Here is a 16,160-nt window from a genome sequence, read left to right as displayed (position 1 = left end):
AGACCAAATCTGAAGTACTTAACCTAAGAGGCACGACTGCCTCCTGGAACAAAGTATCCAGGTAACTTTCTCCCTCCCTGATGCATCAGTTTCCGAAGCTCAGACTCCAGCTCATCAACTCAGACAAAGTTCCTTGAACTTCTGCAGATCACAATGGTGTCCACCAGCTCCCACATGCTGTAGCTGCAAAACATCACCCTGCCATTTTTATTGTATTTTGTTAAAACAAATTAGGGTTTAAACTTTAGAAATATAATTCAATGATTATTTGTAGGTATGTAAAGTAGTTTAACTAGTTAATCTATGAATCGAATACAGTATTTATATCTCTGCAGTATTGAACTACTGCCCTAGTCGAGGGAAAAATAAACCTTAAATCTCACCAATCACTTAGCTGCTAACCTAATTAATGCCTCTGGACTTCAGCTCTCAGGTCACACTGTGTCCTGCCCCCCCTTTCAGACCAATCCTTGTTCTGTAGAAGACCAGAACATCTCTTCCCTCACTCACCAAATTCCCAAGTTCAGTCAAATCTGTACTCTATCAAAGCTGTATTCTGTGTGTTAGGAGAAACCTCCTTTAGACTAGCTAGAATTTCAAAGACCTGATTCAGGCTATACTGACTAGGGAACTAGTTCTGACTAGCCACCTAATTATCTCATTGTACAGCTGCCACCATCAGGCAGCTTGCTTATCACTGACTCAGGTCGAAAGAAACTAGTTAATATTAAATGCTAAATGCAAAAACTGACTAGATGTTAAGAGATCAAGCCTTAAAACTGTTAGAATTCCCTCACTTAGGTTCAGCTGTTGAAACTCTACGCCCTCCAGCTGCCCTCCATGCTACTTACTTCATGGTGAAATGCTACAAACAGTGGAGGCCCAAACAGACTGCTGGGTCCATGCACAAAGATCATTAAAATGTCATGGATAGGTACAAAACATAATCAAGATGGCTTAATGGCTTTTCTTTAGCTCTGAAAAAAAGCCATACAGACTCAAAACTGTTTCTTTCTCCATAGATGCTGCCAGACCTGCTGAGTTTTTCCAGCATTTTCTGTTTTTATTTCAGATTTCCAGCATCCACAGTATTTTGCTTTAATCTTTGGCTTAATAGAATGCTGGACTTTATATCCAGGACACACGGGATAGAAGTTATGATAACTATTAATACTAATTAGATCACACCTGGACTAGTGGGAGTCATTCTGGGCACTAGGCCTTGAGAAGCATATATTGGCTTGGAAGGGAGCATAACTTAGATTTAGTAGAGTTATCCATTAGCTCAAAGGGTTACATTACAAGGAAAGATTACACAAACCAGGGTTGTATTCTCTGGAATTCAGAAGTTAAGGGTGATTTGAACCAAGTTTACAAGATAAGAAGAACTGATGGGGCAGTTAGAGAAAAATTATTTATGCTGGTTGGGCAGTTCAGGACTAGGAGACATAGCCTAAAAAATCTTTCACACAAACCTAGAAGTAGTTTGGAACTCTTCAGCAAACGTCAACAATTGTTTCTTCTAAATCTGAGATTGCTAAGATTTTTGCTAACCAAAAGTATTAAGGGATATGGAAAAAACTCAGAAATATTGAGTTAGGTCACAGATCAGCCATGGTCTCACGGAACGGTGGAACAGGTTCAAGGGGCTAAACAAATAGTTTACTCCTAATCCTAATTAGCTGAATGACCAAGTTTTGGTGATAAGGACACCAGAATAATTCCCTGCTGCTCTTATTGAATTATGGGTTCCTCAACATCCATTTGAACCACAGGAACAGAATGTCTTGATTTGTCTTATTTGAAGAATTACATCTGACAATGCAGCACCACCATCTCAGTGCCAAATTGAAGTACAAACCCATGTCCTGGTATGGGACTTTAAAACAGCCTTTCAACTCAAGCAAGCGTGATGCCAATTGAACCAGATACTCACAAATTTGCAGGTTGTGTTTTCTGCGCAAATATTGTACTACATTTTTCAGGTACCATAATTAATATTATGTATTTCTTTAAATGGCAGTCTAGGTAATTAAATAACTATGGGGCAACTTCAACTTTTCAATAAACAGCTTCAAAAATGTGGTCCTGGAATAAAAATATTAGGATAATTTCCCATGATGGTTTTTCCAAGTTAATCCAGTGATTAGCAGAGCAATATAAGCCAAAGGTGACCCAATCTCCGATTAAAAACAAAGTGCTGGAAAAACTGAGCAGGTCTGGCAGCATCTGTGGAGAGAGAAAAGGGTTAACTTTGAGTCCATATGACTCTTCTTTAGAACTCAGTCTCTGACTGGTTCACTGATCAAAACCATGATGGTGTTAGAGATGCAACAATAGATTCCAATATTATTTATTGGATTGGGAAGAGAAAAAAAGAAGGTTCTTGTTCCTTTTTGCCATGCAGCAAATTGCTAGAAATTTCACAAGTGGATGTTGGGTCAGGACAAAATTGGTTCAGCTCTGATGCCTCTGCAATTCAATAGCTTGCTGACATTCACTATTAAGGCTTATAGATGGATACTGGGTGAGATATGTCCAAAAGCTTAAGTCAGGACAACATGGATATAATATTAAAAACTCACCAAAGACATGAATAAATAATGTAGGCTAAAGTCAGCCAGGCCAAACGAAGGATAATGTGCAGAGTAAAAATCTGTGTTCTGACAATGTGATTCAACACTAGTGAGAGTTTTTACATTTTCCACAATTATTCTGATGTTGTCTGAAGTGGAAGATGTGGACAACAGGGAATCATGTCACAGTGGAGAGGAGAAAGAGCTGGAACATGGGAAATAGCGTGGAGCTGGTCAAGGATCCTGGTGACCACTGTGACAGGGACTCAGCTGAGGATAAAAGGAGGACATTTCTGAAACCCTGGTGTGGTAAGTAGAGACATAAGAGCAGCTTCAATGGCGACACAGTAGTGAAGTCTACAGGAATTTGGATGGGAGTCAGTGGGCTGATAATGGACGATAGTGGAAATCCCATCACCATAAATAGAGATACAGGAAAAGATTCACAAGGATGGAACTGGAACTGAGAGATTACAACTTCAGAAAGATTGAACTGGTTGGGACTGTTACTGAAACCCGATAAAGGTCTTTAAAGTTATGAAGGGGTTGGACAAGATAGATACAGGATATTTCCATTTGTGGGAGAATCCAAAACTAGGGACCATTAATAAATCCTATAAGGAAATAAGACTCTGAAGAGAGACTAAAGATTTTGGATAGTGAGTGAAAGTGAGAAGGGCTGAGCCTAAACTAAGAAAACAAAATGTCTGGCATTGTCCAAAAGTAAAGTCATATCAGAATATAAGATCACAGTGAAGAATGAATAAGTCACACAAGTAGACAAATTTTGTTACCTAGGAAGTATTGTTAACATCAGACAGAAAGTGAGTCTAAAAAATTAGGCGAAGGATTGGAATGGCCAAAAGGTGCATTTCAAAAGCTGAAAAAGATGATTAACTCAAAATTAGCCATTAAAACAAAGCTGAGAATCCTGAAATGCTACATAACACCAATTTTGATATACGTAAGTGAATGCTGGACGATCACTGAAGCAATGTAGAGAAGAATTGAGGCTGCAGAGTTGTAGTTTTTGAGGCAAATAATGAAGAGAGAGATTAAATTGTGGAACTCGCCACAGGAAATAGTTGAGGCAAACAGCTTTGATGCTTTCAAAGGAAAATTCAATGAGTACATGCCAGAAAATGAAATAAAAGGTATGCTGAAAGGCTTAGATAGATAGTAAAGGGGGAGGAAATTTCCAATGGTTTTGCAGGTCTGTACAGACAGTCTCATACTAAATCTTTTGGAGCAATAAAATCATAAATTTAATCCTAGTCTATACTGTTCGGTTGATTCCAATTGGGATAGTAATGGGTGCTATAATTGATCTCAGCGTCACTAGGTTAAAAACAGAATCCAAGGGTTCCTACTCTTGAGCTTTATCCAATGTCTTTTGGTATAAAGTTTCTTCAATAGCTCACTAATACTTGCCCTCTAAGTCCACGCAGAAGGAAGTCCATCTGCATGAGGTACCAGCTATTTGTGGAGCTGTAACTCATGATGGATCACTCACTTTGGAAAAAGTAGGAAAAAATAAAACCAGTACTCAAGGCAAGATCCTTTCTTTAAGTAGGTTCCTGAAGAGGCTGGTTTTAATTACATCACATGTAACTTCAATTATGTTAAACACACCCAGCAACTTTATTAAAGAATTTTATATAAGTCAAACTTTTATTTCATGTACAGTATACACAAATTTTAGGGTTGAACAAGAGGCCAGCATTTTTTAAGAGGTAAACAGTACAACAGCAGGTCATAATAAATAAGTTGGCTGAAAACCATTGCTTGTCCATAACCAGTGTCTTTTCACAGCTGTTGTGCTTTGTCTATTCTGCACTCCAGTGATAAGTGGAATGTAGTTTATTTCCTAACCCCTTCTCATCACTGGTCTGACATAACTTCTGAACAATCACCTAAGCAAAGAAAAAAATCAATTCCTTCCCTGATGTTTGATTGGCAGTCTTTGTTTTAAAAGTTGCAACTTATCTCTACAGTCACTTGTTGAGCCTCACTCATCACTTGCATCTGTATCATCATCGAGGTACTCATCCTCCACTCCTGCATTGCCGTTTTGAGTTGTCCACTCTTCTTCATCATACTCAATGCTGTCATTGTCTTCATTGAGATCACTGTCAGCATCAACAGCAGCTGCTGCCACCACCAAATTTTCCACTACTGGTTGATGCTGTGGAACATTTCCATTGTTATTGACAAATACTGAACTTTCATTCTGGTTATCCTCAATGTACACTCCCTGATGGCACATAGGACATGTATCCTGAATGTACAGCCACTTGCGCAGGCAAAGGGCATGGAAATAATGATTGCAAGGTGTAATGCGTGCTGAAGTGGTGAACTCCTGGTAACAAATTGCACATACATCACCAATATCATGCAACCTGTTGCCTCTTACTTCTGGCAGGGAGTTAATTTTCTTAACTGCAGTCCTCCGGTTTATAAATGTTTTCCATCCATTTTTAGCTTGCAAATAAATGTTAAAGTAAGCATGTAAGCACATCATACAGGCACGAATTTTACTACCCGATTCAAACATCATTGTATAAGCTCCATTTCCGAACATTATCACTCCAAAAATGAACTCAATAACATTGCCTGTTGAACGAACATAGTAAATGTAATCATCTAGTTTTTCCCATAACACATTGTAGTATCCATCAATTATAAACAGAGTGTACACAGTAAGGGAAACAATTACTTTTAAGCACAATTCAACACAGAATGCTGTCACAGCAAACAGCCAAGTGTTCAGCGTGTGGACCTGCCACAAGGTGCAGCTGAGTATAATTGGAAGAATGAAAAGGCTAATGGAAACCATGAGAACAGGCAAGTGTCTTCTGAGGGACGAAACATGGGAGGCACTAAGTGACATCAGCACAGGGTCCGTCATTCCATGAATGAAATGCAGGATTGCAGTCAACAGAAGGCACATGTTGCGACTGAGGCGAACTAGTCTTTCTTCAGGTTCCAGTCCACTCAAACCTGTCTGCAGCGCCAAAATGAAAAATAAAACTGGGGCCACAAACCCCAAGCGTTTATCTTCCTCCTCAGTAGACCCAATGAAGGCTAAGATTCCAAGTCCCAAGTAGTGTGCTAATGATGAGATGACTGCACTCATGCCCAGGACAGTCAGTGTTGAGTCACACCCACTTATAATGAGACTGCAGAGGACTTCCCAGCTGTCACTCCAAGAAATAAAGTAGCTTTTGTTCTCTGAATCACTTTGTGTTACTTTAACAACATAAACTAAAATAATGGCTTGTGCCATTAGCCGAGTCAACCAAAAAACCCTTAATACATCAGGAAAACGAATCCTCTTCCACGTGTCCTCCACAATAACTTGTAATCCATATATACGATACATATGCCGTACCAGCAAATAAACATATCTTATTGTATAATAAAACCATTTTAAATTCAGAGTTACATAAAATACAGTCTGTGCTGTTATATACACGCCTGAAAAGGCAACTAACAGATTCTGAATATCTTCTGGTAACTCCAAGGCCAGGCCTAGTATAGGCAGTAAGAAGTTTACCATGGTCAATGCAGAAAAAACTGATGGAATGCTCAGTAATGTTGCATATCCAATGCCAATTGTGAGCTGAACTGCAATAAGGGCCAACCACAATGTTGGGCCATTGCGTGGTAAAAGCTGCATCCCAAACACAGCAGAGTAGTAGGCATTGTAGAAATCTATGTGGAGTGTGGTGTAGTAGTTTACTAGGACAGAAGTTGCAGCAAGTAGAATAACACAGCCAAACACGTACAGTCTGAAGAGTGCCCTTTGGGATAAGACAAGGATGACACATGACAATAACAGACCTGAAAAAGATTGGAAAAAATATTAAATTTAATTTCAAAATATATTACTTACATTTCTACAAACCTTTACACTTGAAATTATTCTTACAAGAATTAACAGTACAGAAGCTGGCCATTCAACCCAACAGGTTTATGCTGGTGTTCACGCTTCTACCCCTATCAACTGTTCCTTCTATTCCACACTCCCTCATATACTTATTTAAGTTGCCCTTTAATGCATCCATACAATTCATTTTAACTACTACTTGTAATAACGAGTTCCACGTTCTAATCACACACTGGGTAAACAAGTTTTTTCTGAATTCTTCATTGGATTTATTGGTGACTCATATTTATGACCCCTAGTTCTGGCCTTGCATGCGGAAATATTTCTAAATTATGAAAGACAACTTAGGTGGTTATGGAAAAAATGCGGAGGTGTGAGACCGAGCACAGCTGCTCTTTCAAAGAACCAGCACAGGCACAACAGCTGGATGACTGACCGCCTTCTGTCTTAAGTTTATGATAAGTCCTTTTTCCAATAAGGTATGTAACAGATGTACTGCTTCCTACTAAAACAGTGGTAAGTAGTCTTGAAGAAGTATGTCTCACTAGAAAGCAAGAACAAACTAGCCAGTAATGACACAGCATGGACAAAGGCAAAACTGAAACTAATGAAAACGGCACACACATTGACAAAGAGAAGGATGGCAAAAGGGAATGAGAAAAGATTAAGTAAAAAATAAACTAGGGAGACAACAAAACTACAAAATTAAGTTATCAAGGAATATAAAAAGAAATAAAGTATTCTATAGGCACAGTTAAATAAAAATCAGGATAGGGATTTGGCCAAGGGATACACAAGGTAAACCCACAGCAAAAATCACAGAAATATTAATTACTTTACTTCAATATTTACCAGCAAGACTAACCTGGTGGACATGGTATTAAAATAAATCAATAAAGATAAAGACATTTGAGATAGAAAATGGGAGAAAATTGATAAATAGAGAGAATGCTTATTAAAAAAATAAAGAGATAGCAGGGGCACTATTATATTTTCATAAAAATTAATTCGAAAAAAGTGCCAGAGGGCTGGGGCCTGCCGTAATTCCTATATTAAGAGGGAGAAGGAACAAGTTCAGAAAACTATTATTTTCTTAATTCATTCACGGGATGTGGGCTTCATTGGCTGGGCCAGCATTTATTGCCCATCCCTAGTTGCCCTTGAGAAGGTGGTGGTGAGCTGCCTTCTTGAACCACTGCAGTCCATGTAGTACACCCACAGTGCTGTTAGGAAGGGAGTTCCAGGATTTTGACCCAGCAACAGTGAAGGAATGACAATATACTTCCAAGTCAGAGTGGTGAGTGTCTTGGAGGGGAACTTCCAGGTGGTGGTATTCCCATCTGTCTGCTGCCCTTGTCCTTCTAGATAGTAGTGGTCATAGGTTTGGAAGATGCTGTCGTAGAAGCCTTGGTGAATTCCTGAAGTGCATCTTGTAGATGGTACACACTGCTGCTCCTGTGCGTCAGTGGTGCAGGGAGTGAATGTTTGTGGATGTAGTGCCAATCAAGCAGGTTGCTGTGTCCTGGATGGTGTCAAGCTTCTTGAGTATTGTGGGCAAGTGGGGAGTATTCCATCACACTCCTGACTTGTGCCTTGTAGATGGTGGACAGGCTTTGGGGAGTTGGAAGGTGAGTTACTCGTAGCAGGATTTCTAGTCTCTGACCTGCTCTTGTTGCCACAGTATTTATATGGCTAGTCTAGTTCAGTTTCTGGGCAATGGTCTCCCAGGATGTTGATCCTGGGGGGGGGGGGGGGGGGGGAGAGAGAGAGGGAGGGAGAGAGAGAGAGAGATCCAGTGGTGGTAATGCCACTGAACATCAAGGGGCGATGGTTAGGTTCTCTCTTGTTGGAGATAGTCATTGCTTGGCACTTGTGTCACACAAATGTTACTTGCCACTTGTCAGCCCAAGCATGGATATTGTCCAGATCTTGCTGCATCTGGACATAGACTGCTTCAGCATCTGAAGAGTCGTGAATGGTGCTGAACATTGCACAATCATCAGCGAACATACCCACTTCTGACCTTATGATGGAAGGAAGGTCATTGATGAAGCAGCTGAAGATGGTTGGGCCGAGGACACTAACCTGAGGAACTCCTGCAGTGATATCCTGGAGCTGAGATGACTGACCTCCAACAACCACAACCATCTTTCTTTGTGATAGGTATTACTCTAACCAGTGGAGCATTTTCCCCGATTCCAATTGACTCCAGTTTTATTAGGGCTCCTTGATGCCACACTCGGACAAATGCGGCCTTGGTGTCAAGGGCAAGGCACTCTCACTTCACCTCTGGAGTTCAGCTCTTTTGTCTATGCTTGAACCAAGGCTGTAATGAGGTCAGGAGCTGAGTGGCCCTGGTGGAACCCAAACTGGGCGTTAGCGAGCAGGTCATTGCTAAGCAAGTGCCGCTTGCCCATACTGTTGATGACCCCTTCCATTACTTTCCTGATGGAGAGCAGGCTGATGGGGCGGTAATTGGCCGGTTTGGATTTATCCTGCTTTCTGTGTACAGATATACCTGGGCAATTTTCCACATAGCCAGGTAGATGCCAGTGTTGTGGATGTACGGGAACAGTTTGGCTAGGGACACGACAAGTTCTGGAGCACAAGCCTTCAGTACTATTGCCGGAATATTTGGAATACTGTCTGGGCCCATAGCCTTTGCACTATCCAATGCTTTCAGCTGGTTCTTGCTATCACGTGGAGTGAATTGAATTGGCTAAAGACTGGCATCTGTGATATTGGGGACCCCCGGAAGAGGCAGAGTTGGATCATCCACTCGGCACTTTTGGCTGAAGATTGTAGCAAATGCTTCAGCCTTATCTTTTACACTGATATGCTGGGCTCCCCCATCATTGAGGATGGAGATATTTGTGGAGCGTCCTCCTCCAGTAAATTGTTTAATTGTCCACCACCATTCACACTGCAGAGCTTATGCTGTTTGGCATGCAAGTAATCCTGTGTTGACACTTCATTTTTAGGTATGCCTGGTGCTGCTCCTGACATGCTCCCCTGCACTCTTCATTGAACCAGGCTTGATGGTAATGGTAGAGTGGGGGATTTGCCAGGCCATGAGGTTACAGATTGTGTTCAAGTACAATTCTGCTGCTGCTGATGGTCCACAGCACCTCAAACTGTCACGGACAAATGCATCTGTGGCAGGCAGGTTGGTGAGGATGAGGTCAAGTATGTTTTTCCCTCACCACCTGCCGCAAACCAAGTCTAGCAGCTTTATCCTTTAGGACTTGGCCAGCTTGGTCTGTAGTGGTGCTACTGAGCCACTCTTGGTGATGGACATTGAAGTCCCCCACCCGGAGTGCATGCTCCACCCTTGCCACCCTCAGTGCTTAGGCTTTAATTTTCCATGAATCAGCACAATCAAGCAATGTAATAAATGTGACTAGAACAGAGCATCCTCTAGCAAAAGGGAGTGGAATGGCAGGAAGTTAACTCAACCTTTTTAAACTAATGAATTTGCAGGAGAGCAGGGCAGATCAATTAGTGATTTGATGTTCTTGATCTTGCTTTTTAAATTGGCTTCAATTGACTGCTGGGAAAGTGATAAACTGTGGATTCGCATGGACATGGATGCCTGCACATCCAAGAATCTGTGCATAATTTGATGACCCAATCACTCCCCAGAACAGGCAAAATTGGCGGAAATTCACCATTCCCAGTTGGGGGCCCAGCCAATTTTGAGATGAAGGGATTTTTGAGCCAGCATAAAAGTTCACTGATACTCCGGTGTGAATTGGTGGCAGGCACAACTCATTTGTGCTTAAAATTATGCCAGCTTTTGTGTTACTCACTTAATTCCACCCAGATTAAGCTGCAATCACAGTAACTCTAGGCCTTTTATTACATTCAATTATTGGATAATTTGAATTCTCAACCAAATTGATCCTGACCAAGAAAACCTGATGACTAATTTGTATTCAACAGGTCAGAGCACCTAACCTTCCTGGGTCTCACAATTGTGTTTGCTAGAAAAGATGAATGAAATCAACAAAGAATTTGCAGTCAACTATGTTGCCTGGAAACAGACGAATGGCCTTGCAATCAGGCCCTAAAGATGTCACATCAACAGTTACTACACTAGAGCACATGGTGTAGGGGGGTAATGCAGTAGCATGGATAGGGGATCGGTCAGCTAACAGGAAACAGAGAGTAGGGATAAGCATTTTCAGGTTGGCAAGCTGTAACTAGTGCAGTGCCACTAGAATCAGTGTTGGGGCTTCAAATATTTACAATCTACATAAATGACTTGGATGACGGGACCAAATGTATGGTTGTTAAATTTGTGAATGAGAAGGGGATTTAGACAGATTAAGTGAGCGGGCAAAAAATTGGCAGTTCGAGTATAATGTAGAAAAACGTGAACTGGTCAACTTTGGCAGGAAGAACGCAAAGCTTGGCAGTACAGAGGGATCTAGCTGCCTGGTAAATGAACCACAAAAAGTTAGTATGCAGGTCCAGCAAGTGATTAGAAAGACAAATGGAGTGGTGTTGTTAATTGCAAGGGAAATGGAATATAAAAGTAGGGATCTTTTATTACAGTTGTATAGGGCATTGGTGAGACCACATCTGAAGTACCGTGTACAGTTTTGGTCTTACTTGAGAAACAATATAATTGCATTAGAAGCAATTCAGAAGGTTCACTCAACTGATTCCTGGGATGAGGGGGTTAGCTTATGAGGAAATGTTGGAGAGAACTGCATCCATTGCAGTCTAGAAGAATGAGAGGTCAAGTTATTGCAACATATAAGATCCATAGGAGGCTTGATTGAGTGGATGCTTTTTAAAAATTCATTTATAGGATGTGGGGGCATCGCTGGCTAGGCGAGCATTTATTGCCCATCCCTAACTGCCCTCAAGAAGGTGGTGGTGAGCTGCCACTGCAGTCCACGTGATGTGAGTACACCCACAGTGCTGTCAGGGAGGTAGTTCCAGGATTCTGACCCAGCGACAGTGAAGGAACTGCAATATATTTCCAAGTCAGGATGGTGAGTGGCTTGGAGGGGAACTTCCAGGTGGTGGCGTTCCCATGTGTCTGCTGCCCTTGTTCTTCTAGATGGTAGTGGTCATGGATTTGGAAGGTGTTGTCTAAGGAGCCTTGGTGAATTCCTGCAGTGCATCTTGTAGATGGTACACACTGCTGCTACTGTGCATCAGTGGTGGACAGTGTGAATGTTTGTTGATGGGGTGCCAATCAAGCGGGCTGCTTTGTCCTGGATGGTGTCATGCTTCTTCAATGAGAGGATCGATCTCCTTATTGGAGAGACGAAGTAAGGGACAAAATTTAAAAAGAGGTCTCCCATTTAAGATGGAGGTAAGGAGAGGGTCATTGTTGTGTAATTCTCTTTCCCAGAGGACAGTGGAGACAGGGTCATGAATATTTTTAAGTCTGACTTAGATAGATTTTTGATTGACAAGGAAGTCAAACGATAAAGGGGGTACACAGGAAAGTAGAGTTGAGGTTACAATCAGATCAGCTATGATCTTATCAAATACTGGAGCAGGCTTGAGGAGCCAAATGGCCTAATCCTCCTAATTCATTTGTAGGTCTATGTTAGCAATATTTCTATGAATATGGACAGCTGAAATTTGATTTCATTGCAAGCTTGAAGATACTTTTTTAATGATGAAACTGTTTATAGAAGCACTCAAGTAAGATGCTGGCTTTCAATGAAAAATGCTCAGGAGAAAAAGAGGTCAAGCAACATATTATCATCATGGGTTACACTAGTATGACGGGGAGAAAGAACAACATTGCTAAATTTCAAAAACTTGATGTTTTTGTGGGTTACTTTACCTAGAGCAATAGGAAATGCATGGACTGGTGCTTCTTGGAGGAATGGCTGCACTTTGACTGAATCATACCCTTGTAAGTAAACAATCGTGGAGCTCAGCTGAAGCTTATGTGTAAAACCAGAATCTATTGGCAATTGCTTTTGGCACTAAATTCATCCCACCAGATGGAACAACTGACAGAGTCAAGGATCACATAAGGAACTGACAACCAAATTTGAAGCAGTGAATCTGAGTAAATGTTTTTTTTAAATCACAACTGCCAACAAATATGAGGTATGAATCCATTCTCACTTATGCTCTGAAGTCCTGACTTCTAGATTGCTGACCAACAGGCAAATTATTGCTTCTGTGGAGAAGAATGCTACTGCAAATGGGAATAGGCTGTTTATTTGTGCCACAACACTTCCTGTCCATATGCAGTGTTGGTTGCATCCATTAGAATGAACAAGTTGGCTTGACACAGACTAACAATAAAGTTCAAGTTACTCATTTTTAGTCCTGTGCAGTCCTTAACTAATTGCAAGTTCTTGTACTAAGTGTACAACTTGTCATTTATCAACTGTTCCCTTTATAAAACATGATGATTCAGCAAAAGGTGAAGTTATATAATCAGGACATTTCAGTAAACGAGTTTCCCAATTTCTAATTTGGAGAACTGGTTGCAATATCCTGTTTAAGGATATTATTTGGTTAAAACAAAAAAAATCAATAAAAGTGGGTGTTGCTGGCTAGGTAACCCTAATTGGCCTTGTTCAGAGGGCAGTTAAGAGTCAACCACCAGGTGAACCAGATGGGTTTTTACAACAGTTGACAGTGGTTTCATGTTCATCATTATACTTTTAATTCCAGACTTTTATTGAATTCAAATTCCATCATTTGCTGTGGTAGGATTTGAACCTAGGTCCCCAGAGCATTACCCTGGATTACCAGTCCAGTGACAATACCACTACACCATCTCCCCTGCATGTAGTATATGTACAGGCTAAATATAGCCTAAATTTTGAATAAAATATTTAAGTAAACTTCATTAGTCAATGTGGGACTTGAAACAATGGGATAATGTGTCCATTATCTACCAAGTGAACTACCCAGGTTGTGTAGGAACTTCCTGCACAAAGGCTCAACCCACTGGCTCTGGCTTAAGGAGATATCACTCAGACAAAATCCCACTGAGATTGTGATCCCATCATAGATTGGGAAGAGATAAACTGTTGCTGGCAAATTATGTTTTTCTTTAATCCATAGTAAAATCGAGAAATTGATGCCCACTGCACATATTCTAAACTCCTGCTGCTGACTGGAAAGGCATCAAGAATTAGATAGAAATAAGGAAGAGGACCAAGTAAGTGGATTCATCAAGTAGATGAATTGAGAGGAATCAGTCCCAACACTGCCAAGGAAACCATTTTGTAACTGACAAGAAAGTGGCCACAACCAAGCCAGATATCTTAATGAAGCAAAATGACTGACATTGCACTATGCTCTAGTTTCACTTGCAAGTAGCTTGCATGATACTACATGGCATCCTACAGTGTTTGTTGTGCTTTAAAATTCTTTCATGGGATGTGGGCATTGCTGGGAAAGCCAGCATTTATTGCCCATCCTTAATTGCCCTTGAACTGAGTGACTTGCTAGGCCATTGCAGAGGTCAGTTAACAGTCAACCATACTGCTGTGGGTCTGGAATCACACGTAGGCCAGACAGGTAAGGATGATAGAGTTCTTTCTCCAAAAGGAGATTAGTGAACCAGATGGGTTTTTACAACAATCAATGATAGTTGTCATGGTCACCATTACTGAGGCTAGCTTTTATATTCCTGGTTTATTACTTGCTGTGGTGGGATTTTAACTCGTATCTCGGGCCATTAGCCTGGGCCTCTGGTGGACGTAACCACTATGCCACTATTTCCCGTGCTGTTTCATTAAGATGACAAACTCAATGCTGAGTAAAAAATTGTACCTCACCACTAACTCTTTTGACACCTCCACACTCAGATTTGTTACACTCCTTGTCTGACATCCAGTACCAAATGAGCAGGAATTTCCTCCAACTAAATTCTGGGCAGTCTGATATTAAGATTCGCACTTGTTTTCATATCCCTCCATGGACTCACCCCTCACTATGTCTGTAATCTCCTCCAGCTCTACAGCCTTCCAAGATCTGTGCTCCTCCAATCTTGGCCTTTTGAGCACTGATTTTAAAATCACCCCACCATTGACAGCTGAAACCATGGCTACCAAAAATAAAACCCTGGAATTCTCTCCTTAAACCCCTTTGCTTCTCTAAGATGCTTCTTAAAACCTACCACTTTGACCATGGCTTTGGTCAACTGTCCTAATACCTCCTTATGTAGCTCAGTGTCAAATTTTGTTTAACTGCGAACTACCTTGGAACAATTTATGTTAAATGTGCTAAATAAATGTCTTCAGCTGTAAAAAAGGACTTCAAGTTAACACCTGACTCTAGGTTTCAAAATATCTCATACAGTAACCTCTAAACAAACCAGATACTTAATGTATTTATATTTTCTCTTCTGGCTCATGTTTTAAAGGTTGGCATGGAAAGATGTCAAAGCACAAGAGGGAACACCTTGCAGTTATGTCAACAGAGTTCTCAGGTGCATTACATCCTGGAAATACACTTGACAATAACTCTTCCTGTTCTGTGTATCAGATGATGCCTGACTTTAGCTGCAAGCATTCATACAGCAAAATGGAGGAAATTGTAAGTACACTAGAAGAATGGGAGTGGGGAGAATGAAGGAGGGGGACAAGAGGAGAACTTAAATAAGTCTATTCTACTCAAGTCATGCATTCTTTAACAATGATATTAAAACAAAAACTCAATGAAGGCTGGAGGGCTCAGAGTTGTATTAATTATTCTGCAAGAAGGGAAAAGGCATTTCATTGTTTTTTTTCTCATAACTCAGTCCTATGACATGAAAGACTGGAAAAATGTGTGTTTCTCAAGTTTGGAAGGAGTTGATGGTATGTGAATGGATACACCCACCAAAGCAGACAAATGGATGTTTGTACAGTGTTAAAAACTTGATTCCAAACAATATGAGTTACATGATTCAATTAGTAATCTTAGTCAACAAGCATTTTAGTATATCTAATGATATAAAACCTTCACTAAAAGAGATTATGCTGTTGCATTCTTTAGAACAATTAGGGAGTGTATTAACGGTGAAAAGTAATGTAATATGTTATGTAGCTTCACGTTGAATTCCTCGGTAACTAGTTTCTGATTATTTGAGCTAGCTTTCATCTGAAGCTCAAGGTAAGGAAGATAATACTATGTTGTATAGTATTGCGTTACTGGGAAGGTTCAATTCATTTCTTTTATTTGTCTTTTAATTACAATTTTGAATGCGCCAGGAAATACAGGAACAGAAACCAAGACAAGACAGGCCAGTTAGAAGAGAGGACTGACAGCTTGGTCAAAGAATAGAAAAGCATAGATGCTTAGGGAATTAGACATGACAAAGTCAGATCTAGCCCAGTCGACCCTGAAGTCCACCTCACCATACATGGGGACTTGTAGAGAGGAGGGAAGGACTTCAATGTCACCCATGTTTAATATCATAATATCAATATGCATTGACAAACTATTGGTGCACTTAGACATGAATATCTGGTGTTACTCTGCAGAACAAGTGCTTTTTGCTTGTTCAATGGAATATGCAAGGAGTTTTGTATAAGGATTTTAGCTAAAAGGGACAAAGCAATGAAAAATCAGCAAGTGACAATGGTGATAAGCAAGGAATTGATTCCAGGGAGAATGTGCAATTTTGAGAATTGCTGCCTACAGTTCAAATTTTACTTGGAATAATGAATTACCCTGAATTATTTTACAAGATTAAAGATATTCTAAAACTACTT

The 16,160-nt window shown here is 40.5% G+C and overlaps 2 protein-coding genes across 4 annotated transcripts in view; one reads left to right on the top strand and one right to left on the bottom strand.

Moving 5' to 3' along the window:
- tatdn1 (TatD DNase domain containing 1) overlaps positions 1 to 15,127 on the top strand; it is a 90,326-nt gene extending 75,199 nt beyond the window's left edge. The window contains exons 12-13 of one of the 3 annotated variants that reach the window (XM_041189229.1): positions 2,732 to 2,885; positions 14,828 to 14,940. In XM_041189229.1, the coding sequence (XP_041045163.1) occupies positions 2,732 to 2,873 (142 nt within the window). In that variant the 3' untranslated portion in view covers positions 2,874 to 2,885; positions 14,828 to 14,940. Of the gene's footprint in view, positions 1 to 2,731; positions 2,886 to 14,827 lie in introns of those variants that run through there. The other 2 variants (XM_041189231.1, XM_041189232.1) reach the window with 2 other exon arrangements.
- Positions 4,229 to 16,160, bottom strand: part of rnf139 (ring finger protein 139) — a 28,828-nt gene continuing 16,896 nt past the window's right edge. Inside the window, exon 2 of the mRNA XM_041189228.1 lies at positions 4,229 to 6,419. Coding sequence (XP_041045162.1) covers positions 4,585 to 6,419 — 1,835 coding nt within the window. The 3' untranslated portion in view covers positions 4,229 to 4,584. The remainder of the gene's footprint in view (positions 6,420 to 16,160) is intronic.

The sequence above is a fragment of the Carcharodon carcharias genome, chromosome 6 (assembly GCF_017639515.1).
Source record: "Carcharodon carcharias isolate sCarCar2 chromosome 6, sCarCar2.pri, whole genome shotgun sequence".
NCBI lineage: Eukaryota > Metazoa > Chordata > Chondrichthyes > Lamniformes > Lamnidae > Carcharodon > Carcharodon carcharias.
This window is presented reverse-complemented; position numbering and strand designations above follow the sequence as displayed.